Source organism: Pseudopodoces humilis, chromosome 6 (genome assembly GCF_049639895.1).
Source record: "Pseudopodoces humilis isolate 2021_Gansu_Grassland_sample_001 chromosome 6, ASM4963989v1, whole genome shotgun sequence".
Lineage (NCBI taxonomy): Eukaryota > Metazoa > Chordata > Aves > Passeriformes > Paridae > Pseudopodoces > Pseudopodoces humilis.
In genome coordinates, this window is record NC_142205.1 from 68,264,833 (window position 1) to 68,290,820 (window position 25,988).

At 38.8% G+C, this 25,988-nt stretch overlaps 1 protein-coding gene across 2 annotated transcripts in view; it reads right to left on the reverse strand.

The window, feature by feature from the left end:
• The window catches only part of USP53 (ubiquitin specific peptidase 53), a 29,037-nt gene extending 14,794 nt beyond the window's left edge, over positions 1-14,243 (reverse strand). The window contains exons 1-8 of one of the 2 annotated variants that reach the window (XM_014261686.2): positions 14,162-14,243; positions 6,702-7,389; positions 4,906-4,998; positions 2,889-3,023; positions 1,684-1,797; positions 1,515-1,597; positions 1,103-1,208; positions 534-680 (exon numbers count right to left, since the gene is read on the reverse strand). In XM_014261686.2, the coding sequence (XP_014117161.1) occupies positions 534-680; positions 1,103-1,208; positions 1,515-1,597; positions 1,684-1,797; positions 2,889-3,023; positions 4,906-4,998; positions 6,702-6,845 (822 nt within the window). In that variant the 5' untranslated portion in view covers positions 6,846-7,389; positions 14,162-14,243. Of the gene's footprint in view, positions 1-533; positions 681-1,102; positions 1,209-1,514; positions 1,598-1,683; positions 1,798-2,888; positions 3,024-4,905; positions 4,999-6,701; positions 7,390-13,706; positions 13,826-14,161 lie in introns of those variants that run through there. The other variant, XM_014261687.2, reaches the window with a different exon arrangement.
• Positions 14,244-25,988: the final 11,745 nt, after the last annotated feature.

Sequence of the window (25,988 nt, forward strand, 5' to 3'; positions counted from 1 at the left end):
TTACGTATTTTAAAACACGTGTAAAACACAGCCTCAATTTCCTGACCTACTGCTGGCATACACCAATAAACTGGTATTTAATATCCTGTTGCATGATACAATTTTCCCTGAGTGTAAATACTGATTTTTGCTCTACTACATCCATTTTAACTTTTTCAGTTTTGCGCGCTTTTTTTTTATATTTCAAAGAATAAAGTATTAATGCTCCGGAATAATTTCACAAATTTCAAACTGAAAATTATGTACCTAGGTTTTCAACTTGGAAGTCTCCTAGATTAATTATGGTACTTAGGAACAAAACACTTCCAACAGGACCTTTTCCTCTCACAGAAACTACATCAAGTAGCACATTATAAAGAACCATAAAAGTAGGCATAAACTTTATATAAATATATAAACTTCATGTAAAGGTAAGTCGTGCTTATAAAAAACACACATGAATATTTCTATTTTTTATATATTCAGATACAAAAAATAAAATAAAAAGTAAAATTAAGTTCTAGAAAAAACAAAGTAAGTTTTAGGTCAGATACCCCTGGAAGATAAAGTTGTGTTGCCAGATTCCGCATAACCTCTTCTGTCAGATCGGAGTGTTCTGAATCCCAGACTAAACCGATGGTGACAATCTCAGGACAATTCATAAGAACACGACGAATTTTTATTTTTTGACCACAATTGCTCTAGAAAAAAGGAAGCAAAAACCACAAAGGGAAGGAAAAGTGTTTAAAAATTGGAAATCCAAAGGTGAGTCACTACACAAGAAAAAACAACAGTTCAAAAAAACAACACTGCAATGTCTTTAATTCCAAAATTTAGTCATGGTGTTGGTTTCTAACAATTGAAGTATAACATTCTTCACCATAAAAACACTTTGATGAAGACAACAGCCTAATTTCTATATCCAATCACCACCTTAAAACAGAAATCTCTAATTGTAACCATAAAACATAAGTGTAAGAACTTTGTTTGCCCTAAGTTGACTGTTCTGAAGCAGCAACACAACACACAACCCTTCTTTTAGAGGAATACTTCTAGCCTGATTTAAAATCCTAAAAAGTTCTCCCTTGGATCCCAAAGTAATGCAACATTTTTGTTTACTTACAGGACACTTTCTGTAGTCATCAGCAGTATTTGCTGCCTGCAGCAATTCTGCAAACATTTCTGGCTTGAGACGTTCATGCCTCTCCATCATTTTTTCTACTTCATTACTGCAAAAATAAATTACATAACTATGGATCTCCCTTCTAAAGAGTAACAGATTTCAATTAACTGTATTCTATAACTAAAAAGAAAACACACAGTGGTAAAACAGTAGCAATACAAATTTTTTGTCAAGCCTTGCCTACACCTTGTTTTTGAAATCCAAATGCTGCTTTTTAACAGTAGCTCAAATACATGCAACAAAAAATTACACATAGATTTTTTAACACTTAAAAGCCCTTCTCTGGGCATGCTTTGCATATGACTAGAAGGGTGTATCTAGAAAAAGGAGTAACAAGAATAAAAGCTCTTACCACAGGGCTGTGGTGGAAATGTAACGCACAAATTCCGTAAAAGGCAACGGATCTGATGATGCTCCACAACTGCGACAAACACACTACAAAAATAAAAATACTTTTGTTTTTATTTATTCAGGAAAGAGAAAACAAGGTATTTGTTAAACCAGTCAAATTAAGGTCTGACCTGCTCATACAGTGTCATAGCAAACTTCTGGTGAGAAATACAGGATTTGGAAGTGCACATATCTGTTTCGCTGTTTGGCACTAAGTGGAAATGAATCCTCTCAAGGATATTTTCCTAAAAAGAAATAATATCAATGTAAACTGAACTGATGAAGTCAGAACACATTAAGAACATTACAATTTAGTACTCCAGCTATGCCCCTTGACTCCAAAATACTATGGCTGCAGTGAGTTTGTCCCCTGAATCAGCAAGGCCATTTTCTCCTTTTGACAAAAATTACCAGAGGTAATGGGAAGAAGTGAATCTATTCAGGTAGATCAGACAGATGATTAGTGCAGGAGTCCAAATGCATTTTGAACAGATGGAGCAGTAATAAGAGTCTCCCTGTCAAGACTGCAAGATTTCAAACAGCCTCTTTCAGGAGTTCTGCGCTGGATTTTCCCACGTATGTGAAGAAACATCTAGCAGGTGGGAGTTAATTTGGGGATACTCCCAAAGGACGTCCAAAGCTTAAAGTAACTGAAGCAGCAACCATATTTTCTGCTCCTCAAATCTGTGTCTGAAGGTTAATATTGCAGGTGTTTTATGGTGAACATTTTCATTGTCTAACACAGGACCTCTTAGGAAGGATTGTCTAACAATCAGGACCTCTTTACCAGAGTTCTGTGACATCTGGAGTCACCTTTACAGGCTGCAGCAGCGGCTTGTGTTTTTCAGTAAGACGCTTGACTGAAGCAGAAAGTAACTACAGCAAGATCTTCAAGTATTTCCTCACTCTTGGGTAAGAAAATGGAAATCTCTTCTGCAGCAGAATTTGACAATGAGCTGACCAGTTGTAACACACTGTGTTTCAATAGCTGGTGACTCAACATTCCAAGGAATAGATAATATATTCAAATACATAGGTGCTTCTCCTGAGAAAGTACCCTTTCTCTCCATCAAAATATTTCTAGGAGTGACTTAGAGCTCATCATCCTCACCAACCTCCTGCTCTACCTGAGCTACAGAGCTAAGGGAGTAAAGTATGGAACAAGTGCAAGAGTACTCCAAACCCCTTATCTGACACTTACTCCATGTCTCTGTTGCCCTAAACTGGCATAAAGAAGCTCAGCAGGATTATGTCATCTGAATCCTACCCATGACCCTGGAGCTACCAAAACCTCTAAACTAACATAATTTTACTCAACTCTCATAAAAACACTTACAAAGCATTCTGCTGCATCATCCATGAATCCCAGCTGGAAACGCTGCTCATCCTTGAAGCTTTCCGCGAGGGCGTGTCTCATGTTGTCCGACGGGAGGGCTTTTTCTCGGCTGTGTTGGAACTGTGAAAAGATTGCCTAGGAAGAAATACAATGATTACTTAGCTTGGCTAGACACTGTGGTTCTACCGTGGTTCTACACAAATACACGGTTTCTTGCATAAATGTGTGAAATATTTATATTTAGAATGTTTATAGACCCACGTAACTTCCAAAATTACTGTTTTCTCTTCCAGTTACTGTGTTTGTATTCTGCTACTGATTCCTCTACAAGAAGTTATGGCACCAAACTAAACACTGAACCTGTAGAACAACACAAAAAATACAAAAGTAACAGTGATTGATTTGAGCTCCCTGAGGCAACACAAGCCCTGTTCTGTAATTATACAGCTTTTTTTAATTTGGCCCCTGGAACAGCAGTTCATCCATATGTATCTCATGTCTACAGATAGTGTGTATTTCTTAGGGCATAATGTAATACCACTCATGATTCACTAAATAATGCAATATTTACTGCTTAGGAGGGCAGTATATCTTTATTAAAATTATGGATATGCAAAACCTCCCATCAATTAGATAGAATGCCAATAATCCTTGCTATGAAATTAGCTCAGTGCTGAACCAGCGCACAGAATACAAGAGAAAAGGTCAATATCCTCACTTCTGGAACATGATAATAAATTGCACTTGGTTTTTAATTCATTTCCCAGAAGCGACAGTTGGCTGCTACTTTTCTTTTTGGCAGAGATAGCCCTCCAAGTGAGCTCATCATTTAGCAAGTAAAGGAGGTTGGTTCTGAAAGAACTGAAAGTTAAAAGCTATTAAATGAATTACAGATTTGCAGATATTTAAAGGTGTATTCCCCAGTCAAGAATTCTAAGCCAAACTTTAAGGAGAACTGAAGAGACTAAAGACAAAGCAAGTCAGGAGAAGTCATGTAAAATATAAATAAGGGTATGCATTCTTTACATAGGTTTCCTATGATTAAAATCTGTTAGCTAGAAGGCAAAGATAAAACAGAGAAGTAAAGTTTCACTGCTAACAAAAAATGTTGCTTTAACCATGACGCAGTGCAGGGTGCCTCTCGAGTATTTAATCTTCCCTCTCAAAACAAAAAGCAGGGACTACAGACAAAAATTACAGACACTGTACCCATGTAAACATTCAAAATGAAGTTTTTAACAGATCTGCTTTGAAAACATTTGTCACTTCCCATTTTGGCTGCTAGGTCATATATTTGGTATGCAACATAACTTTATATGTCCAGCTAAAAAAACCCCCAAACATCCAGTAGAGATAAGCAGGTGTGCAGATAGGTATGCTCAGTTTGGTGGCCTGCACAGTCCAAGTCCCAGAATTTATTGCCTATGCTTTTAGTTTATAGGAGAGGCTGACAGAGATAAATTATCCTTCACTGTTTAACAGGTAAGAAGAGTTAAAATATCCCAAGACCACAAAAAAAACCCAACCAAAAAATCCACCCAAGTCACAAACAAGCTACTGTTTATCCTCATGCAGTGTATATATTGCATGGAAATTCAAATGAACAAAATTCTGAATGCAGAACAAACAGAATTACTCAACCAGTATCTTAAAGAGCCAAGAAAGCAAAACCAGTAGTGTGCAGAACAGCTGGGGACAGATATTTCCAAACAAATTAACTTCTCTTTTTTGAGGTCAGTACATAGGCCATGGAGTTAAATATCACAACTACACTGTTAAAAAAATAACTTATCCCATTCTAACCAACCTAGAACCCTGCAAAATATCTTCTTTAAATACAAAAAAAAATATTTCTCTTACAAACATCTGTTAAAAATGTCCTTAAAACTAAATTGCTTCTTTACACAAGAATTACTTGGTCATATTCAGAGATAGGTATGATACAGACACGAATTTTGAAACTATTTATTTTTCCCTTATTTTGAAATATGTTTTTTTCCCAGATTTTTTTATCTACCTTTAAAGCACAAAATATGCAGGCATCTCCTTGACACACGTGTCCAGTTAAACCTCTTAAACTTCGTCTAAATATGTCAAGTTGCCATAATACCTGAAAAAATAAAGAGAAAATAAGTAATCAGTTCTGAAGGCTCTTAGTTTAACACAATTTACAGAAGATTTTATTTATTTCTTTTATTTCACATAACATACAACTCAAGTACCAATATTGCTGCAGGAAATGTGGGGCTTTTCCATTAGTTTGTTAAATTACAGAGATAGAAATGAAAGTTTCACATTCAGGACTTAAAATTTAGATCTGTCTTTGAAACTTTTTGAAACAATGTATTTTGGAGAAAGAGCTGAAGTTTCTCCAGGAAACAAGCAGCAATCTAAACTCTGTACAGAGATTGTAGCAGTTTTCTTAAAGCTCCACATAAGAGTTAAGTCCTCTATTATATCCTTATGGTCTCTTATCAAAATGATTGCGGCAATACATTTGTTTTTCCACAGATCAAAATAATCCTGGTGCTTACACAGGTATGTTTCTACCTCTTATTTGTGTAAATACCCTACACCACACTGAGCTCAATATCTAATGTCTTGGGTATAGATGAAGTGAAGCAGTTCAGAAAGTTGTCCATTAAAAAAATAAAAATAAAACCCCTAAAAATGAGTTGTCCAGAGGCACAGTAAGACAACAGCTGCAAATCCAGGGAGAAAAAGATATCCTATCTATAAATATAAAAGCTAAAATGAAATAGGATGCATTGGAGACTGCAAGTCCAAAGTTCAGGTCTGAGGCGTGAGCAGAGGTTAAAAGAAAAGAAAGGAACACATTCCTCCTTGTAAAAGGGCAGTCACCAACCATCTGCCACTGTTTGATAAACAGCACTGTGTTGTGAAGTTGTAGGACTGTCTTAAACTAGAACTAAAAATTACTCATTTTAGGGCATCTAAGTGAAAATAGCAGAATTGCAAGAGAATATAGGTCATGCTGCTCCCGTTGGATACAAAACAGCAAATGCTCAACTGAAACTACAGTATAATTTTATTTTAAACACATATAGATACCATACACACCACATAGTTATACCTCTCATATCTCCTAGGTTTAAATCCACGCCAGTTTTAAGTCTTCCAACTTTCAGACAGTCTATGCCTCTATTAAACCCACTGCCAGTTTGACAAATAATTCTGTACAATTTAAAAATTAAATTAAATTCAGATCCAAAATCTGAGCGTTACAAGAAGTATCTTGTTATAAAGAGAATTCCAAGTCATATTTCTTTGCTACCAAGTGTATCTCCTACTCTAATTCCCCAAATCTTTCCTAAGATTAGAATCAAAGCTCTCATTATATGTGCATATTCTGATATTCCCCAGTATCACTGGCTCGTTTGCTAATTCTGAGAAAATGAGATTTTAATAAAAATAATGTCCTAGTCAATACAAGTAGTAATGGTTGCCCCATATGAAAAAGTGCTGTGTAAATTTTGGAAGTAGATTTTGCTACGTTTGACATGAACATTAGTTTTAAAATTCAAGCAGAAAGTTTTAAAGTTTTAACTCCTATGTTTTCAGATACAAAAGGAAAGTTTTTCAGACATTCTTGACACATGCAAATAAAATTTTGTGCAAAATAAAGTATTAATACTCTCAATTCTTCACAGTTAAATGCTGAATAAAATTAGCTTCATACATTATGGATTATTCTTCATTAGTCTTAGTCCTACAATTGCCATTTTTGTTTCCCACACACACACTTGGGAAAGTCTATTCAAAAAATGTTCAATAGATGAAGTTTTTTCTTACCTGAACAGCACTATTAAGAAAGCAGCTGTTTTGTCCAGGTTCATTTAATAAGCCTTTAGTAGGCGCCAGGGACAGGATACTTCCAGGCTGATAAACTTTTCCAAGGTTACCCCCAGGTTTTCTTAGGAATTTCACCCATGCCATTATTTTTTAGAGTTTATAATCACGACGTTCACGCTTAAATATTTAAGGATATGACGGGTGCAAGGCAAAGAAGGTGGTTCTACCATAAAGTCATGGCATTCCATTCAACTCTGTGCATTAGTAACCATCCATGGGCTTAAGTCCATTTTCTGTGAGCAGCTGTGAGCCATCCTTCAGGATCAGTCCCCCAGTAAAAAATACAGATGAAGAAAGTTTTTAACCCTCAGGCTTAAAAAAATAAATAAATAAAGGTGTCCAGTCAAGGTTAAAACATGTTAAAAGTCATTAGAGTAAAAGTTCTTGTTAAGCAAGTTGAACAATAACTGACTTCTTCCAGGGATATCAATAAAGTATTACTATAAATCATTAGTTGTTTTATATTGAAAGTTTATATGTATATATCACAGAACTGGAAAGTTTTTGTCAGATGTTATACTCCAGTTCTCTCATTTTCTTCCATCTTCTTTTTACTTCTAACTGTAAGCCCTGAAATATATTCTAGTTTAGAAGACTCCATGTTTATTTCATGCTCTTTCCAGTGAACCTGAAATAAGAAAAAAACCAGAAATTATTAAAAAAAAACCAAAACAAAACCAAAAATCAAAATGTTAAAGAGCTTCTAAATTAGGAAAGAGATCATGGCTAAAACAACCTCTAAACAAAAAGGCAAGATGAAATAGCCAGGAAAGAGGAGAAGAAATCACAACCTTAAAAATTGTTTTTAAGGCATAAAAATGAAGTTATTTTATCTAGCATAATTTATTATCTTCTAATTTCTTTCACATCTCCGAAGATCAAAAAAATTGCTGTAAAGGTTCTCCTAGTAACCAGCAACAGCTTATAAAAAGAAGATAATACATGAGTTATTCAATCTTTGAATCTTCAAGCTAACAAAAACATTACCAAGAAATAAATCTTCTTATTCAACACTGAAAAAACTAAGCTGGTTTTGATTTCAATTTTATGGATGGATTGTCAGCTAGTACTCAGCTTTCAGAAGTTTGTACTGCCTACTAAACACTACATAAATGTGTCATTAACCTGGCTGCATTCTCAAAGCAACCAGAACAACAGTGCTAACAGCAATGCAAGACCATTCTGGTCCCTGCCTCGGTAACCAATTCCAAGATTTTTCAAATTACAGCAAAAAAGGTTGCTTCTCCAGTTCTTGAAGGAGCATGTTGAAGATTAAATGAGTCCATTTCCAGAACAACCCCACAACCACATGTAAAGCCCAAGCCGTGATCCTCTCACAACAATGGATTATTCTGTTGGTTTGGCATTACTACATCCCCCACACAAACATTTGAAGGAACAGCACAGAACAGAATAAATTTAAATAAACCAACACAACTGGGATTGCATATGTGGGAAAGAAAGAAGGAAAAAAAAAAAAAAAAAAGGGTGACATTTCAAAACCTGCAGCTTCTCACTATGGTTTTTTCCACTGTGTAAACTTAGCAAAATGAGGAACATTAAAAAACAAAAATGAAATATGTAGTTGGAATACTGTATAAACTGTAAGAGAACTTTGCTCAGCTCAGAACAAGCAACACCACATTCACACAAAACCATTCTACAGCTCTCTAATAATGTACAGCTGGGATATGTGGCTTTCAAAAATACCAGCAGGATGTCTTGCAACCCTAAAACTATTCCCCTTTATTTAAGAGAAACATTGGTACTTGCTTGTATTTAAAAATAAAATCAATAAATGGAACCTAACCAAAAATCTCTTTTGCCCCATGAATAATCGGATGAGTTCTGTTTGTTTACTGATGTTACTGTATCTCACCCGTAAGTAATTTGATTTAATAATACTGGAGATAGTAAGTGTGATTTGTGGCAGCACTGAGCGAGGAGTCTGAAATCAAGCTGGAAACTGACCTTGACAGAACATCATGTAACAATTTTGTTTTCTTTCTGTTCACTTCAGTTAACTCAGAAAGAGGATAGGAAAAGAAAATGTAGCTGGAAATGTGTATCAGCTTCAGATCTTCTCAGAAATACACACTCTGTTTTGGAAACAAGAGTTTTCTGGAACAATTTAGGATAATGACGAAGAGCATTCATTTACTAAGAACTTACAGGAAGTAATTTTCTCTTGCATTTCAGGAATGCCCTGCAACTAACACTGCACGAACCAAGCACTGAGCTGTTGGGCTGGCTCTTAGTTAAAGTTATAATGATTCACTGCAAGAATTTAATGAAAAAATGTTTCTGGATTAGCTCTGTGTTACTGTCCCATTGCATTAAAATGCTTCCCGCTGAATTTCACATCCACAAAGCTGCGAATACAAAATTCCATCTATCACACAACCTTATTCTAATAAATTGCAGAACACATTAATTGAAGTTTTCATATGTAAAAGTTCCACTGCAAATTTTTCTCCACTGCCTCAAATACTAAGGTACGTGGCTCCTCATTCATTAGGAAGAGAGGCACGGTAGATTAGCCTTCCAATGGTGCCAGAAGCAATGGCATTAATTTGTCATCAGACTCTCCATAAGATGAGAAAGCCTATAGTGGCATCTTGTTCTAAAATTTGCACTGGACAAATATCTCAGTTTTGATTTGAAAAAGAAAAACCAACAAGAATATTATTCATATGCTGACAAGCCTATCCCCATCACAGATGGCTCCATAAACGAGAGAAGTGATGCTGCTGAGCAGTTTTGGTTGCTTCACCTACCACGAGTCTGAGTGAACTTTTAGGTGACTGCGACTTGGATCAGACTTCCATAACCTAAATTCAGCAGTCAATAGCACTATAATTAGGACCTGAAGACTTCTTCCTTGTCTGTGGTAAGCCAGTGTTGCTGAGGGCACTGTAGCATTATTAACCTCTGGGGTTTACCAGAACTTTTTAAGCTCTTGGCTTGCCAAAGGTGTGAGTGACAGAGTATAGACCGTCAGTCAGTCGTGGACGCCCCATCCCTGGCAATGTTCAAAGGCAAGTTGGATGAGGCGCTGAGCAACCTGATCTACTGAAAGGTGTCCCTGCCCATGGCAGGGGGTTTGGAACGCAATCATCTTTAAGGTCCCTTCCAACCCAAACACTCTGTGATTGAACCATACTGAGTCTTCAGTAAGTGCAATATTTCAGGAAAAGAGTTATTTCACACAGTGTTACTGACATGCTACAGATTTTTAGCAGCTGAGAATTAGGGAATACTCTTGCCCTTCAAACTACAGGAATTGATTGCGGACAACTGTTCTCAACCAAAGACACTAAACAAGGGCTATAAGCTCTCAAACCAATGTCTATTTACCAGCCTAACTCCTTTGACCTTGTCCAGTTTCAGTCACTGTTTTTCAGTCACAGGTGATCTCATCGAGCACCTGGCTACCCTTAGCTGTGCAGCCTCACAGGACAAAACACATTCCTGTCAAAAATTCCTGGCACTTGCCTTTACAGCTTCCAGAACAACAAATCCACTTGTCAGCAGAACCTCACGTTATCACCTTGCTTGGTTGGTACACCCCAGCATGTAGCTGTGGCTGGCACAGACTCTTTAGTTTAAGAAGCAGTGTCACTAAAGAAGCTTAGAAATCAGTGCAGCTGATATTTTGCCTAAACAATCACTTTCTACAAGCACATTTGGGTTTAAGCATCTCTGATATCCATCGAGATAAAAGTGAAGAGATAAACATTTGGCTGTGTTAACACTGGAACTACCAATGCCTGGTATTATCAGGGCTCCTGATAATTTTCTGCCTCATGACCAAGTTCTCCCAGTTTTCTCCCTAGCTGGGGCATAAGCCAACTCTGCTCCTCAAATCATCTTACAAGGTCTCTCTCTTCCAGCCAGCTGCCTCTTTTCATGCACTTTCTAAGTACATAATCATCTTTGAGTCTTCTATCCCTTCTGTCAAACTGAGTGGAAACCTGCCAGCAAGTTCAAAAGTTGTTGACGGTTTCTATCCCTGAAATTTGGCTGAAGAATAGTTATTTACATCTTCTCGCCTTCACTTGACTGTTCTCAGGGTGTTGCACAAATTACTAATGGCAAACCTTTTCTCATGCCCTGTGCTGGGGTTACTTCTAAGCCACACAGCATTTTGCTTCTGCTCGCAGTTCATGCCTCTGAGCTGAGCCTGGCAACCCCACCCAACAGTCTGACAGCTCTGGGAAATCAATTTCTATCTGATGTAACTTAGGAATTTAAACACAAGACAACAAAAATTGTGAAGGAAGAGTGATGAAATATATTATGAGGGAACAAAGTTATCATGGGAAGCCACTAAAATTCTCTGCAATGAGCTACTATTATTAGGACTGGGGTTACTGTCTCCTCCTTAACAGAATGAAATTCATCAAAAATTCAACAACTTGCAAATGCAAGAATTCAAGTGTTTTCCTCAGTTCAAAAGGTTGACATTTAAAATTGCCAAATTTTGTAAACAGAATGAAAATATGATTTGTATTGTGACAGTGCTGCAGGTTGTAAGGATTTTCCCCTACATTTTAAAAAAGAAATAAACAGTGAAGCTGCTTTTAAAATGTAGAAAAAGTCCAAACTTTGAAAGGAATAATCTCTTACACCCACCTCAATGAGGCTGAATCATAATTTTTTGGCACCTGCACAGATCCTGTCCCCTTTGACCTATAGCCCCCCTGTTAAATATATTTGTCAACCAATCTCATGCACCATAAGATACATGTAATGCTTTTAGTAGCCACCAGTCTTTGTCTTTGGAAATTATATTATTCACTTCAGAAGTTGCCACAGAAATATGTTTACAGGAATGCAAATTCTCACTATTTTAAACATCAGAGAGGGAGAAAAACTTGATTAATAGCTCTGACTTGCAACAGATATAAGAAGAAACAGAACAATGCTACAAGAAAAGGCCAGTGCCAGGATATTACCACTGATTGGAATTGGTCTGACACATTCTTTCTCCTTTGGTCACTGACTCAACAAGTCCCCAAGACACTGAAGGGGTATTTGATGATATCTCCTCTAGAAATTCTTCCAAACAATCCCTGTAGATTTTCAACCCAGACTTTTTCTTTTTTCAAGATGTCTATTGTGTCTTCTCGAGCCCTTGCCTATTTAGCTGTCCCTCCTATGCCAAACCACTGCTCCTGCATGTCACACATTTCTGTATCCTTCCAGGATGGAGAACCAGAAGTGTAGATGCTATCCCAGATGGCTTTTGTATAAGTGTACAATTTTTTGCTTTAAGCTGTTCCAATAAAAACTTTCCTGTTTGCATCAAAACCAAAACAACAGGTTCACAGCTCAGCCTCCTTCATCTGTTACAAGGAGAAACCGACTTTAGAAATAGCTACAATGGGAACTGTGAGTAAAGATCTCAGAGAACACAAATTCCCAGCCCATGACATGGGCCAGCATTTACAGTGAATCATCACACAGACACTACGGAGAAGATTTTTGTTTCTCAGTCTTCCTACTGCTTTTCATGCGATTATTCAAAGACTACAATGTACTCTTTCCCCCAGCCTAAGAAAGATAGAATGTATCTTTACAGCCATACTCACACTTGCCTTTTTATCTGAGATTAATTGCCCTGGCCTTTCAGTTGTTTGATCTGTGAAATGTTTGATCATTAACAGGTATACAAAATACCGAGTTCTGCTCTTCCTCAAAAAGATGCCTTCTTAAGTTACCAGGAAAAAAAAAAAGACTAAACTGAGTTACAAGGAATGGTAATGAGAGCATCATCTTTAAACCCACACGTATTTTATAGGCTTGACAAAAACAAAAAAAAAGTTTGGATGTCTGAATCACTATACCTCAGATATTTCTACATTAACATATCCTGTACAAACCTTCCAACAAACATTTCACTCAGTCTATGCATCTAAAATCCTGTTCCTACATCAACCCATCATCATTTAACCCGGCCCAAACAAACTCCAACTCGTTTCTGCCCAAACCATGAAGTTTGTGAAGAGTTCCGTGAATGGGTTTTGTTCCCACCACTACATCCCTCAATGACTAAACCGTTTTACCCTCTCAAGAAGCATAAACCAAGGAATAACCAAGGAGAGTGCCAATACCCTGACACCCTCCAGGTCGCACATCCAAATAATTTTGTCAGTAGCACATCGTGCATACTGTATGGCCAAAAAAAGATTCTGCACTATCAAAGCTTGATATGAAAGTCAAGTGCCTATTTTTTGTGTTTTTACTGTCAACATCTCACTGGTCAAGAATAATAATTTTTTATGCAAGTAACTCGATACTTAAGAAAAATAACCAGTATCTCTTACTTTGCAACAATTTGTTAGGGGAAGAAAGGATTATTTACCCTTTGAGAAGACTAATTTATAGTCAGTTTATAACGTGAGGTCTCACTTTTTTGACAGCAAAAAGCACCCTTTCATTCTATAAGAAAAGAGCAGGTAATCATAAAATCGTCAAGGGATTTTCCATTGCCTTAGGGTGGAAGGGGATACTGCATCATCAATCAGGCACGATGCTGTTTGCACGATTAAGTTGTTGTTCTTAAAATAATCCTAGTAGCTTCAAAGTTAAGAAAGCTTAAGTGGTTTGGTATTTGGTGTTTTTGACAGGGGGCTGCATGAGCAAAATAAAGCACTAAGTAAAGATATGTAAAACTCGCACTTGTTCTGGGAAGGGAAAAATGCACGTCGAGAGAACAAGTCACAGTTCCTCTGAAAAGTTGATTTTAAAATATTTGCATTGGAAATCAAAGGAAGGGATATAGGTAAACTTAGACCAGATGCTAACCAGGTGATTTGCGTACATTTGCATACATCTACCCACACGCCTCCGAAACTCCATCTGCACGAGAACACACAGCAAACAACCCTGCCTCCAAAACGCTGCAAAAACTGATTAAATTTCAAACAGCTCCAACACTACCTGTACCGGCATTTCCTGTTCCAGACGGACACACAGACAACCTCTGGAAACACTCCTGAAGAACTCGCTGGTGGGCATGTGACCGCCGCGTTGAACATTGACCGCGCTCCGCCGCTCGCTCGCAGCCCGCACCGCCGCCCGCGGGGTCCCCGCTCCGGCTCCGCGGCCCCTCCGCTCACACAGGGCGCGGGGGCAGCGCCGGCCGCGGCCCCGCAGCTGCCGCTGACCCCCACCCACGCAGCCCCGGCAGGGATTTAACCCCGGCCGCCCCTCCAGCCGGGAGGACGCGGCTGTCCCGCCCTCCTCGGCACTCCGCGCTCCGTCCTCACCTCGGCACCGCGGCCGCAACAGCGCTCGACCCCTGGCCCAAGCCGACCCTTACCCACTGCGGTTTAGCCCTGCCCGAGCCGCGGCTCAGCCCCTATCCCAGCCCCGGCTCAGTCCCCCCGGCTCACCGGCGGCTCCTCACGCAGCTCCTCTCCCGCCCCCTCTCGGCGGCGACTCCGGGCGCGGCCCCGCCCTCACGGCAACTTTTGCTTCCCCCGCTTCCCGCTCCTCCTTCGCGCTCCCCTCCCCGGCCCGGCGCCGCCGCGCCTGCGCAGTGGGGAGGCAGCCGGGACGCTTTCCCAGAGCGGTATCCCGGATATTCCCGAGCCGGGAGAGAGAGGGAGGGAGGGAGGGAGGGAGGGAGAGGGGAGGGGAGAAGCGATTGGAGGCGTTGGCCGCGCCCTCGGCCGGCGCGCGTGCGCGGTGCGCGCGCGGGAAGGCGCGCGAGGCCGGGGGGCGCCTGAGGGGCCGCGATGGCGCCTGAGGCGATGGGGCTGGAGCGGGAGCGGGGCTCGGATCCCCGCGTCCTGGCCAAGGCGCAGGGGGAGCCGCGGCGAGGTAAGAGGCCCTCGCAACCCCGCTCCTCCCTCCCCGCCTGGTCACGGCTGGAGGGCGCAGCGGGCGCCCCTGGGGCGCTCAGGTTTGGAGTTAACAGCCCGTTAAAATGAGCGCGGCGGCGCTTGTTTTTTCCAGCAATTGTTTTCCAGTTCTCGCTGCAGGATATCTGGCTGTGCGCGTTGGCTTTCCTTGGGATGCCCGTGGAATAGCACTGGCATCGAGCGACTTGTGAGCCGCTCCCAACGCGAGTGTACATCCACCTCAGAGTCGCGTTGGACTTCCATGCGGCCCAGAAAGATCCTGTGTCCATCACCTGCCTCAAAGTCACTGCCCCAAAGTTGTGTTCCCTCTGATTTTTATCTGGTCTATTATGTTGGCCAGGGAGTGGTGTTTCCTTTTGTTATTTGAGATAGGAATTCCGTATCCACAAGTGCTCATGTTTCTAGTTGCTCAAGTACCTTTTATATTCCACTGTTATGATCTTTTTCTTGGATAAACATGTAGATTTAACTAACACGTTCCATTTCTAGATTAGCAATGATATTTTAGGTGCAACCACACCCAACATCAATCCTTGGCACATGCGGATGGAGGCAACTTGTATTTTCTCTGTTCCAATTGCCTTTCTGATAGTCTTCTAGGAATGGAAAAGTGCATCTGTGCCTGAGAGTGTGTCCAATTTTCCAACAGCATCTTCTGCAACAGTAAATAAAATAATTTCCCTGTAAAGTTCCCTTTCTGCGCCTACTTCAGGTCATCCAGATTGCAAAATGACTGTATGGAATACAAGGCACTGTTAAATTAGCTCATTGCGTAAAATACGACGTTTTTGTTGTTCTTGTTTTCATTTTTAAATGGATACATTTTCCTCAGATTACTTTTTGCTACAGTTTCTTCCATTATATTGCAAGTGTAAAACGCCCACTAGCAAAGCCATTTTAGTAGGTTCACTCTCCAAAGTTTTTCAGCAGCTTTTTAATTTGGTGTTTCTTTGGAAAGATTTCCATTAAATTTTCCAGACTTTTGTCTTACACATCTAGAGATAGCTAGATCAATAGATAGATAGCCACATTTTTCAGTGATTTGTGGAGTCATCTTCCAAGTAATTTGAATTACTTACTTCAGGATTTGTAGAAAATGTTTTTTCTTGAACCATTAGGATGTTTAAACCAGATGCTTTTTAATTTTTTTAACAGATACCATATTAGCTTGTCTTTTGTTTTCCTAAATTCGTGATTTGTTTAAAGGGAATTGAATATTTGATCCATTCTTCTAAGACTCATACAGTATCCTGGCACTACTTTGTTGTGTAGTTCTTTCTTAGCTGTTTATTGAGAGATTCTCACTAGAGATTTAAGGGTTAAAACATTTTGAAAGTCAGTGAGTTAACCTGGCAATTAAAAATCCAATTTTCTGTTCATGCATCTTGTTATTGTACACTTACAAAATGCATTCTGCTTATTGTTTTGGGTAGTGTCAGTTCAGTCCTTGATCCCTGCATTACTTCTTTGCAAAGCCAGTCAAGCAAAGGCATCTGTGTCCCCCAAAGTGGGATTATGACCTCATTCTGATTATGACCTCATTTTGATATTTTTGCTTTCCCTGAACTCTGCTTTTCGTGTTTGCCTCTGCCCTTTCTTCAGCATGGATTTGTTTTTCACCACTAATCTTTACAAGTCCCTTAGGATTTATATTGGTTTCTTCTGTTCCTTTTTTTTTTCCTCTGGGAGTAAGCATCGTCTGTGAGCTTTAATTATAGTATATTTTAAGATTCTCTAGCACTGGATCTTAGCAGAGCCTTCCACATACAGTTCAGGCAGAGAGTGACACAGGTGCGGCACAGGAAGCCCTAAATGAGGTAGCAGAAGAATTTTAAAATTAGAATAAATGGTGCATGTACAAAACAATGCTACCAGGGCAGATGATTTCCTGCTGCTGTTTGTGGCAGTGCAGCATATTTGCCAGGCATGGTGCAGAAGAATGTTTCTGTGGGTTTATGAGTGCACTTTGGTATTATTAGTAAATAGATTTTTCCATTGGAGAGTTGATGGAGAGCTGAAGAGGTGCTGAACTGGGAGGAGAGGGGTTGAAGGAGTTCAGGATGTGACACAAAACACCAAGCTGGGAGGGAAAGGAGGCAGAACTTATCCAGATCCTTAAGCATATCCAGGGCATTGGGGGTTTGCACATGTCCATTCCAGGGTAAAACACATTTATGGATAGCTACATGCCAAAAGAAAAGTCTTAACATAGGAGACATCAAAATGTTCCAAGGTAATTGCATTAAATATTTTTCCTCAATGCTGCAGGTGTCACACATTGTTTTCATCAATGACTGAGCTACAAATTGTGTTTTACAGATGCACACAAGGATTTATTTTGGTGTTACAATTTTCCTGTTCCAGGGTCAATCTTGTTGCCAATGGCTGTTCTGTAAATAAATTCTGACTTCTTCCTCTGAAAAAAAGTTATATTGTGTCTTTTCATATATATATATATATATATATATATATATATATATGCATTTTTTAATGAACATTTTCATACCTGTAGCTCTACTGGAACACCTGTTCTCTAATTTCTTTCATATTTCTTCTTAATGCTTGGAACATGTTTGCAACAACCTTTTAAATCAACTGCAATCCTCTTCAGGTTCAAATGTTTCATAAAAAATTATGCCTCCTCAAATTCTTGGAGGGGTAGAATACTAAAATTTGGAGGGTTTTTTGGAAAATAGTTAAGCAATGAGTTTATTGAGTCATTGATTTTGTCATGGTCACTCTTCTGCATGGATGTTTCTCCTTCATGAGCTGTTAATCATGTGAAATCAACTTTGTGTACTTAACAGGGACTGTGTCTGTACTTACTGGAGTATTTTGCAAAAAGTAAACTAGGAAATTGTGTGTAAGGTCTGAGGCAGAAAATTCCACAAGCCCATGCAGGATTTATGGAGTGCTTTATTAGTTACAGCTCTCTTTTTAAGTGTTTTAAGTGTGTTAAGTGAACTGCATTTAGTTCACCACCACACATCACACTGCCTGTTATGATCAAGTCTGTTTTACTGGCCATGAACAATTTTTGTCTGATCAAGTACCATTTAGCATTGACTTTAAGACACTTAAGAGATAATGCCATTTTAATTGAAAAACTTATTTCATTGCAGTGGATGGGAACTGCCATCATGTAGTTGTGAAGTAATTACTGAGCTCTGAAGAGAGTGTTTGAGGCTGGCTACTCTCCTCAAGAGAAAAAAGGATAAAGAGAATCATTCTCCTAGAAGAAAATGTAATTTGAAAGATAACAGGGACACTGGGCCCTACTCTGCAAAAGCTGTAGCAGGATAAAGTTTCGTTAAGTAAGGTAAGGGTTCAGGTTATGTGATTTTTCCAAGTTCTCTAAGCCTTTGGGGTATTGTCAGATCGTGTGTTTAAACAATTCTGGAGAGGAGAAAAAAAATCTTTGCAATTCCAATATGTTCTTGCAGTTGCTTCTCTCCAGGAGCAGTGCTTTTTAACTGAGTGATTTGCTCAGTGCTGTGCATAATCCTGCAAGATTTAAGGAAAACACCCTGGCAGGATGGAGTGCTATAAAGCTGGAGAAGAACCAGAGAAAAGGTAAACAGCATTTTTAATTATTTGTGGCATCAAATAGCAATCATATGCATTTTCCATGGGTTCTGAAGGGAAGCCCCAACAGCACTTTTGCCCAAGTTCACTAGGCTGTATGCTCAGCTGTATCGCCACAAAAGGATCCATAACAAGAGCAAAACAAATGAAAAATATACCTTCAGCTTGCAGTAAGCTACAAGGGGATGTGTTTTCATATGGGGAACTTTACCTAACTCCATTCCAGTGCTCAGATCTTCCCTACCATGAACACCTTATTCCCATAGCCTTTCTTTTAAACACACTCTAGCAGTGTTTTCCTCATGTAGTCTGTAGCAAGCAGTCACATGAAGCTTACTCATCCGATTGATCTCATTCCCACATCCTGCACAGAGCCTAAAATTTATGCATGTAAATTGAGGACATAAGAAGACATGAATGAAAGAAGGAGAAAATTGATCTTGTCTGAAAAAAGACATCACTGGCTTTTTTCATCTTAAAAGCTCTAAGTGAAGCTTCAGAAGCAATGAGAGAGTGTTAAGTGGTGGTTCATTTTAGCCAAGTTTAAAAAAAACTGCCTAGCATTTCTGGTCAAGTTTGATATTTTTCCTCCTCCTCTCAGCTAGCTGTGGACACTTTCATAGAGCACAGCCACCTTTTTTAAACTTTTCTTCCTGTAGGTGCAGGAATAAACAGAAGATATTTTGCTCTTATTCATTGTACATTAGCCTGACTATACAATTTTTCCTGGTAGCTTTCAAGGGCTATGATGTTCAGTGGGGTGGCAAAAGCAATTTCATTGAAGTCCCCTAGAATTTCACCCTGAGAAAAAGAAACATTGGTTTGCATTCTTCTCCAGACTTTTTTGATGATAATGGGCCTGGAACAAGGTCTCTGTGTTCTTGATTTTTTTTCATTCTTTAGGAACAAGGAAAAGGGTGGGGGTTGCGTAAGTCTTGCAACTGAATATTTTTCTTCTTGGATAATCCAATTTCCAGTCCAATAATCTACTTCTGTGGAACAACAATGCAATTGAAATCTTTTCCTATTTTAGACTATCCTGTTTTTAAAGTTAGTTGCTTTAACAGTTGAAGTATAAGAAAATTCTGTGCATGCTGTGTATATCTGACAGCTGCTTAAAATTGTGTCCTCATCTGGATGCTCTTGAAAAAATAAAGTTTTTATGATGATCTTTTTTAGCGTTGCATCAGTCTTCAAGAATCCTTTCAAGTTTCCAGGTCTCATTTGTTGCTTCCTCCTAGCATGTAAACCAATAAGTATGGATGTCTGCAACAGAAAAAGAAAAGAGACATCTGATTCATACAGACAACACCTGTGGTTGAATTGAACTTTCAGGGTGAAACCCAACATGAAGTAAAATGAAAACAAAAGAGAAGAATTTAGTGAATATAAAATTAGGAGTAATATAGTGGCAGACATTACAAAATATAACATACAAAATATATGTTCTGTCTCATTAAAAATAAAAAATACATTAAGTTCTTCAGATAATAGAATGCAAAAAATGTTTTGTATTTTGTCCTGGGTGAGAAACTGAGCATTATTTGATTTAAAATCCATTAGTTGGATTCCTCATGCACCTCAGTCTTTACCCAAGTAAAATATAACAGGGTTAAAATACAGTATGTAAAGATTATAGTGACTTCTTAAGGAAAAAATGTAGAAGTAAATAGGACAAAACATTTCTTTTTTTGCCATAGACAGACCATGCCAGACTTACGTACTTTCTCTCTGTGATACAGTAACTGCTTCCTAGATAAACAAATTTGTTACACTGAAGAAAAGCGGAATGTTTAAGGTGTCAGATGGACAAAGAAATAGCCCAGAGGAAAAGGTGGCAATATGTTACACTCAATGACAGGGAGAAGTTGTTGGAGCTCTGTCCAAAAATTGATAATGAAACTCATACTGTTGAATTTTTTCATTGGTGATCCTGGCACAAAAACTAGAACTTGCTAATGAGCTCTGTTGACATCACAAAGTGGGGAAACAGTCCCTGTAGGGTGATGTCATGCCAAACTAATTGGATGAGCTTGAGGAGCAGAGAAATAAAATGGGATAGGATATAAAGTACAAGGTCATCTGTTAGAGCCCCTCAGGGAAAGGCTCCCTGATAAAAGCTCAGAGCTTGTCGGATGGAAGATGAGAGAATTTTAAAGAAGTGGGCGTGCAAGCCAAAGACAGAGTGGATGTGAGTCACTGATTTGATGCCACTGTGGAAAATGCGAACTCAGTCACAAATAGTTTCAGCCCTGCACTTCTTGTACAGATAAAACAGTACTAATGACATGTGTTGTACATGTAGTCAGTGAGACCTTAGAATAGAACAAATCTTAGAATACACATGCAAGAAATTGAACTTAGAGGAGTTGTAAAAATATGTTTCAAATCCCTACTAAATGAGAGGAGTGGACATGAGACTAAAATTACTTGAATTTTTTAGTCTGGACAACTGAAGCATAAAAGATCTTCCAGTCTTTGAATATACCAGTTGAAGCAAATATGAGAGGAAATGAAGCATGTATTAATTAATTAATTTTAAAAATTATGATAAGAAATTAAAATGGGTATGACCAAATTTAGATTGAAAATTAGAAGAAGTTTTTTAACTGTTGAGGTGTCTAAACATTGCTAAGAGAAAATGTCTTGTGCAAGGAACACATTCTAGAACAGCACTGACTTCATCTCACAGAACCCTAGAGCTACAGGTCTGCTTTGCTGATTCCTTCCCACTGATGCTTCTCATTTCCACATTTTCCTTTCCTTCTGCCTGTTTTATAAGGCACATCTGAACGAATGATAAAGTGACATTGTTAAATATAAGGAGACTTTTCATTTTCAGCTGTGTGTAGTATCACTTCCTTTTCAGCAACGAGCCACTAATGAAAAGGATTTGCATCACTGCAAAACCGGGATAGGAAATAGGCATTTCCATTTTAGTTCAGGTTGCTCTTTTCCTTCCTTTACGTACAACATGTTCTTATTTTTACCCTTGCCAGCAAATAGTCAAAATGTTCTCATTAAGAACTTGAGGAATGACATAGTGCTGGAATTCGCTGCCGGAATTAAGCCTTACTTGGCTCCTTGACGTACAGTAGGCCAGCCTAGGAAGAGCCTGTCATGCCTCAAATGTTTGTTTACAATCATTTGTAGTTATCTTGCATAGTCATCTTTCAGTAATCTGCAGGGTAATGACCACAGTAACTACTGTTTCAAGTTAGTATTTGCCTAGATTAACTTCTCAATCTTCTCAAAGGAAATCTTTTCAAAGGAAAGGGAAGTGGAAATGATACACTCTGGACTTCTGCATGGCTGCCAGCCTTCCCACTATGGGGACTGGGTATGGTCAGCCTCCTGGCACCCAGGATCTCCTCAAGTTTTGAAACTTTAAACTTCCTTTTTTTTTTTTTTTTAATTTTGGAGATGACTGTCCATATGTCCTTCAGAACTCCAGAGAAATGCAGTTCTAAGTTATACCTTCCATGCAAAGCAGCCTGAGGGCATTCCTGTGCTAATGAGTACAGCCAGCTCTGAACTGGCAAAGTTCAAGCTGTTCTTTGTACAAACACCATCGAATATTTTAATCTCCATTTGCTTTTGAAAGAATAGTTGGCTCACAATACCAGGGCTTATTTTCACTCTTACAGTGATTTATAAATCCTCTGCCTCTTGCAAGTGCTATTTAACTTTGTCTTACAGTGTCTTTGTGCGGTAGGGAAGTATTGCAAATTCTGGGCCAGGTATTTTGGATGAATAGCCTGTTCTCAGGAAATCCAATTTCCATCTGAAAACAAAAGGGTTGTGAATTCATCCTGAATTTAGTTTATAGTTTTGTCCAAAAATAACAGTATGAGAAATTATTTGGACTTTTTAATAGCTAAAGTTACATCTTATTTTAAAAAAATCAAAGACGAATTTGTTGATACTTTTATTAGTTAGTCTGCCCATTGTAGAATGAAATCCAGTATTTCAAGTAAAATGAAAGTAGAATGTTATTCTACTTGTAATGCTTCTTGCATTCATTATACACCATAGCTAGGAATATTATGTAGGTACTCACGTAAGGCTATTTTTCATTTTCCTTTTTTTTACCATTAAATTAATTCTTTAACATGAAAAAAAAACCCAAAACCAAAAACAAGCAAAAAAACACACCAAAAAAACAAAACCCAAACCCCCAAACATACAATAATAAAAAGAAAGCTTTATACAGCCTGCATTAGTATTTCTGTTTTATTAAAGGGAAGACTGAGGAGAAAGTTGTGTATGTTGTGTCCTAACCTGAGCTCTCTGTATAGGATCAGGAGTCTTGCCAAAGGCGTAGCTGAGGTCAGGCTTTTGTGTTCCCTGCAGTGCCCATATGTTGTGTGGGAGGTTTAAGTTAACCCTGGCTCTCTCTGGTTCCAGCTTACATTTAAATGTCCCCATTTCCATGTGGGAATTGACTTTGCTCTGACTGCTCCCCTAATTTGGGATATTTTGATGTAAATTAATCAACATCAGTACTAATGGCACGTGCTAGAATTGACATGGTACTTAAATACATGGCTTTGGGGAGACAGGAAGTATTTCACAGCACTGACAAATCCTTCTTTCCCAGATTTTTGATGGTGCCCAGTAGAAGATATTTATAGAAAGAAATGGGGTAAGTGTGGGGTGATCTTTCTCACACACTTCCTATGTTCCAGGTGCAGATCCCATAGTAGCCATTATCTATAACAGGCATAGTTACCACTATGAAGTTGTTTATCCTGTTTTGAAGTTATTAATAGTTTTTGACCCATAGCATCTTATAGCACCAGATTCCACAACCAGGCATTTCTTGAAAAAATATTTATTCCGTTAATTTTAATGTTGGTTCCTTACCATTTTATTAAGAGTAAGTTTGTTCCTGTGTTATTGTTCCCTCATCATCTTTTCCATACCATTTGTGGAGACCTCTGTCATAACTTCCTTTATTTGTGTTGAGATAGTTTAATTACTGTGTCCTTGCAGTAAAGTTCTATTCGTCTTTTTGTCTTCTGAGTCTCCTCTATTGTACTCTTAAGCTGTGATAACTTCTTTTTCTTTTTGGAGAGCAGGGTTAGAGCTATGTAGCAGTTTTCCTTGCTCTGAACACTTAGTCTGCAGGCTGTTTAAAATTATGCATTATTTCCTTGGAAGGATTTCACCCTTTCAATGGCCATTTAATTTCCTTTCAGTAAAAGTATTTTACATGCTATTTTTTGTTTCTTAAACTCTACCAGTATGCTGGCTGCATTTTGTAGCTGTTTTTTAAAATCTATATTCTAACACCCAGTTACATAACAGCTCTGTGGCAAACACACTATTTATAAATCATTTAGATCACTTTTTATTTGGTTTTGAACAGTATGTAGCCTCTAGGAATAATGAAGGAGGCAGTGCTACGTGACTTATCAGCCTTATAGGGATCTTCTGGTGTTTCTGTCTAGTCTGTTTATAATTTATGGGCCTCACAATGAGAAATTCTAATCTAACATATATGGGGGTTTATGCTCCACGGTCTCAATGTATTCCAGAAAGTCTGTTTTTTCCTCTTGGTTATTCTGCCCAGAATATTTTGTGCTGGTTAGTAAGGCCATCCATCTAAGAGCTGAGGTAGAGTGCAGATTATTTATGTCTGGTCTGAAAATCATTTTAAAGTGATCTAATTAGATATGGGCTCATTTCTCCCTGCATTTCCATGCAGTTTCCCAGAGTATTTCTAAGGCATGATAAGGGTTGTTAGCACTTCACCATATGTAAAATGCAAAAGAAACTACCTACACAGTTAGACCCATCTCTGTAATCCAAAGTACCCATTCTGATGCTGAATACAAAGTATAAATTCTGATTGCAAATGCATGTTTGCAATGAAATAAATACCATGTACAAGTTCTGTCTGCACAGAGGGCAGTGCCAAAACCTCTGATTTCATTGGGAGTAGAATTCTGTCTCCAGTGTGTTTTTCCTGCTTCTGATTGAGACAATGTGTATTAAACCAATTTAAACACAGGGATACTTTGAGACAATAGAATAATAATTTCATAATAATTTATGTCCACAATTGTCAGTTGTATGGATCATGCAGGAGGGAAAGCAGCCAAGACATGCTGACATATTTCAGACTTCTAAGAAGGGAGCATGCAGTTAATTCTTTTTTTTTCTTTTCTCCAGAGCAGACTTTACAGGCCATGAACTCTGACTTTTCATGTCAAAAAAGGTTTAAGGTTCATGTTTTTAAAATCCCTTATAGACATGGAGCTAGTTAGAAATGTACATCTCTTATTTATCTTTTTCATATTGTGATCATAGGGTATTTTGTACAGACTGGGAAATAGCACATGTATTTTCTTAATTCAACACTTTTAGTGAAAACATTTACATTAATTTTTGAGTTCCCTTTATACTGCTGCAACAGGTACCTTAATGTAAATAAAATGAGGTGAAAGGACTTTGGGAACTAAGACTTTTAGGTGTTTTTATTGTATATTTATTCTCACTTCTGCCTTCTCACGCTTCAGTGCTTTTCTCTTTTTGAAGCAAATATGAGTGTCTTGTCATATAATGTACGTGGTGTTAAATGCACTTTTCCTGAAATACTTACAAACTTGTGTTTGTTTCTGTTTGTGTAAATCTGTTATTTGTGTGTTTTCCCATTCAATCTCTCCTTGCAGCTGTATTTGTTACAGCTAAAAGAAGCCTCCAGGAGCCCCCCTACAGCTTTCCTTTGGTTATAGGATGCATTTCAAGTGCAATATAACAGTCTGAGGAAATAAATGCAAGTCCTAAAACCCAATGAAGTTAACAGTGGACTTCTGAATTCCCAGTCTTACCAAGAGATGTTCCTTTGTGGCAAACGACTTGGGTTTTGGCAGAGGGATTTGTTTATTGCAGTGGGACTTGCACAATGAGGCTCCATCCAGGCTGATGCAGCCAGGGAACATTCCTGGACACTGGCACTGGCTCCTGCCTGCTGTTGAATGCTTAGCACATTGCACAGCCCTCCCTCTGCCAATTAGCACTCTCCCAAACCCTTCCCAGGCACTGTTGAGGAGTTTAGAGTGGCCTCTTCCCAGCAGATGGTTTGGCACAAGCCCCTCAGTACGGGAAGGCTGAACGGTGTGCCTGAGACTCTTCCTTGCCAGCTGAGCTTCCAGGGAAAGCTCCAGCCTGGTGTGCTTGTAACTCTCTGGTGGCAGAGCTGCGAGACAGGAGGCACAGGGCTCCTGTTCTGCAGCTAAAGACTGAGCTGAGAGGGGAACAGAGCTCCCGGTTTTGTGGTGACACAGCTCCTTTGAGAAGGCTGAGACAGAACGTAAGGGCTGTCAGTGATTTCTGTTGCTCAGACCTTCGGTTGAACATGTCCATAGCAGGCTCAGTGCCTCTCAAACATCTGAAGCCTCCAGAGCCCGTTCTGTTCCAGTGGATTCATGGATAAACAGGGAACTAAAATTGCCATTATGTGTGCTGTGTAAGAAGCAAGGTGACTTGCTCTGCATGTATAGCTTATTTTTTACACAGAATACAGTAAAAATGATTTATCCACCCTTCACAGTCCTCAGTGTATACGTGCTATGTACCAATTTTCTCATATTTCTCTTCAAACAGCCTTATGAATGCTCATAAAATACTAATTCCTCCAGAACTTGTTTGTATTATACCTCACCATAGTTTTTATTATCTTTAGTCTTGCATCTTTAGCTTTGAAGAATTCATATTTGTTCATTGTCCATTTAATGGTTGTACAATGTGGACAGTTAAGATTCCC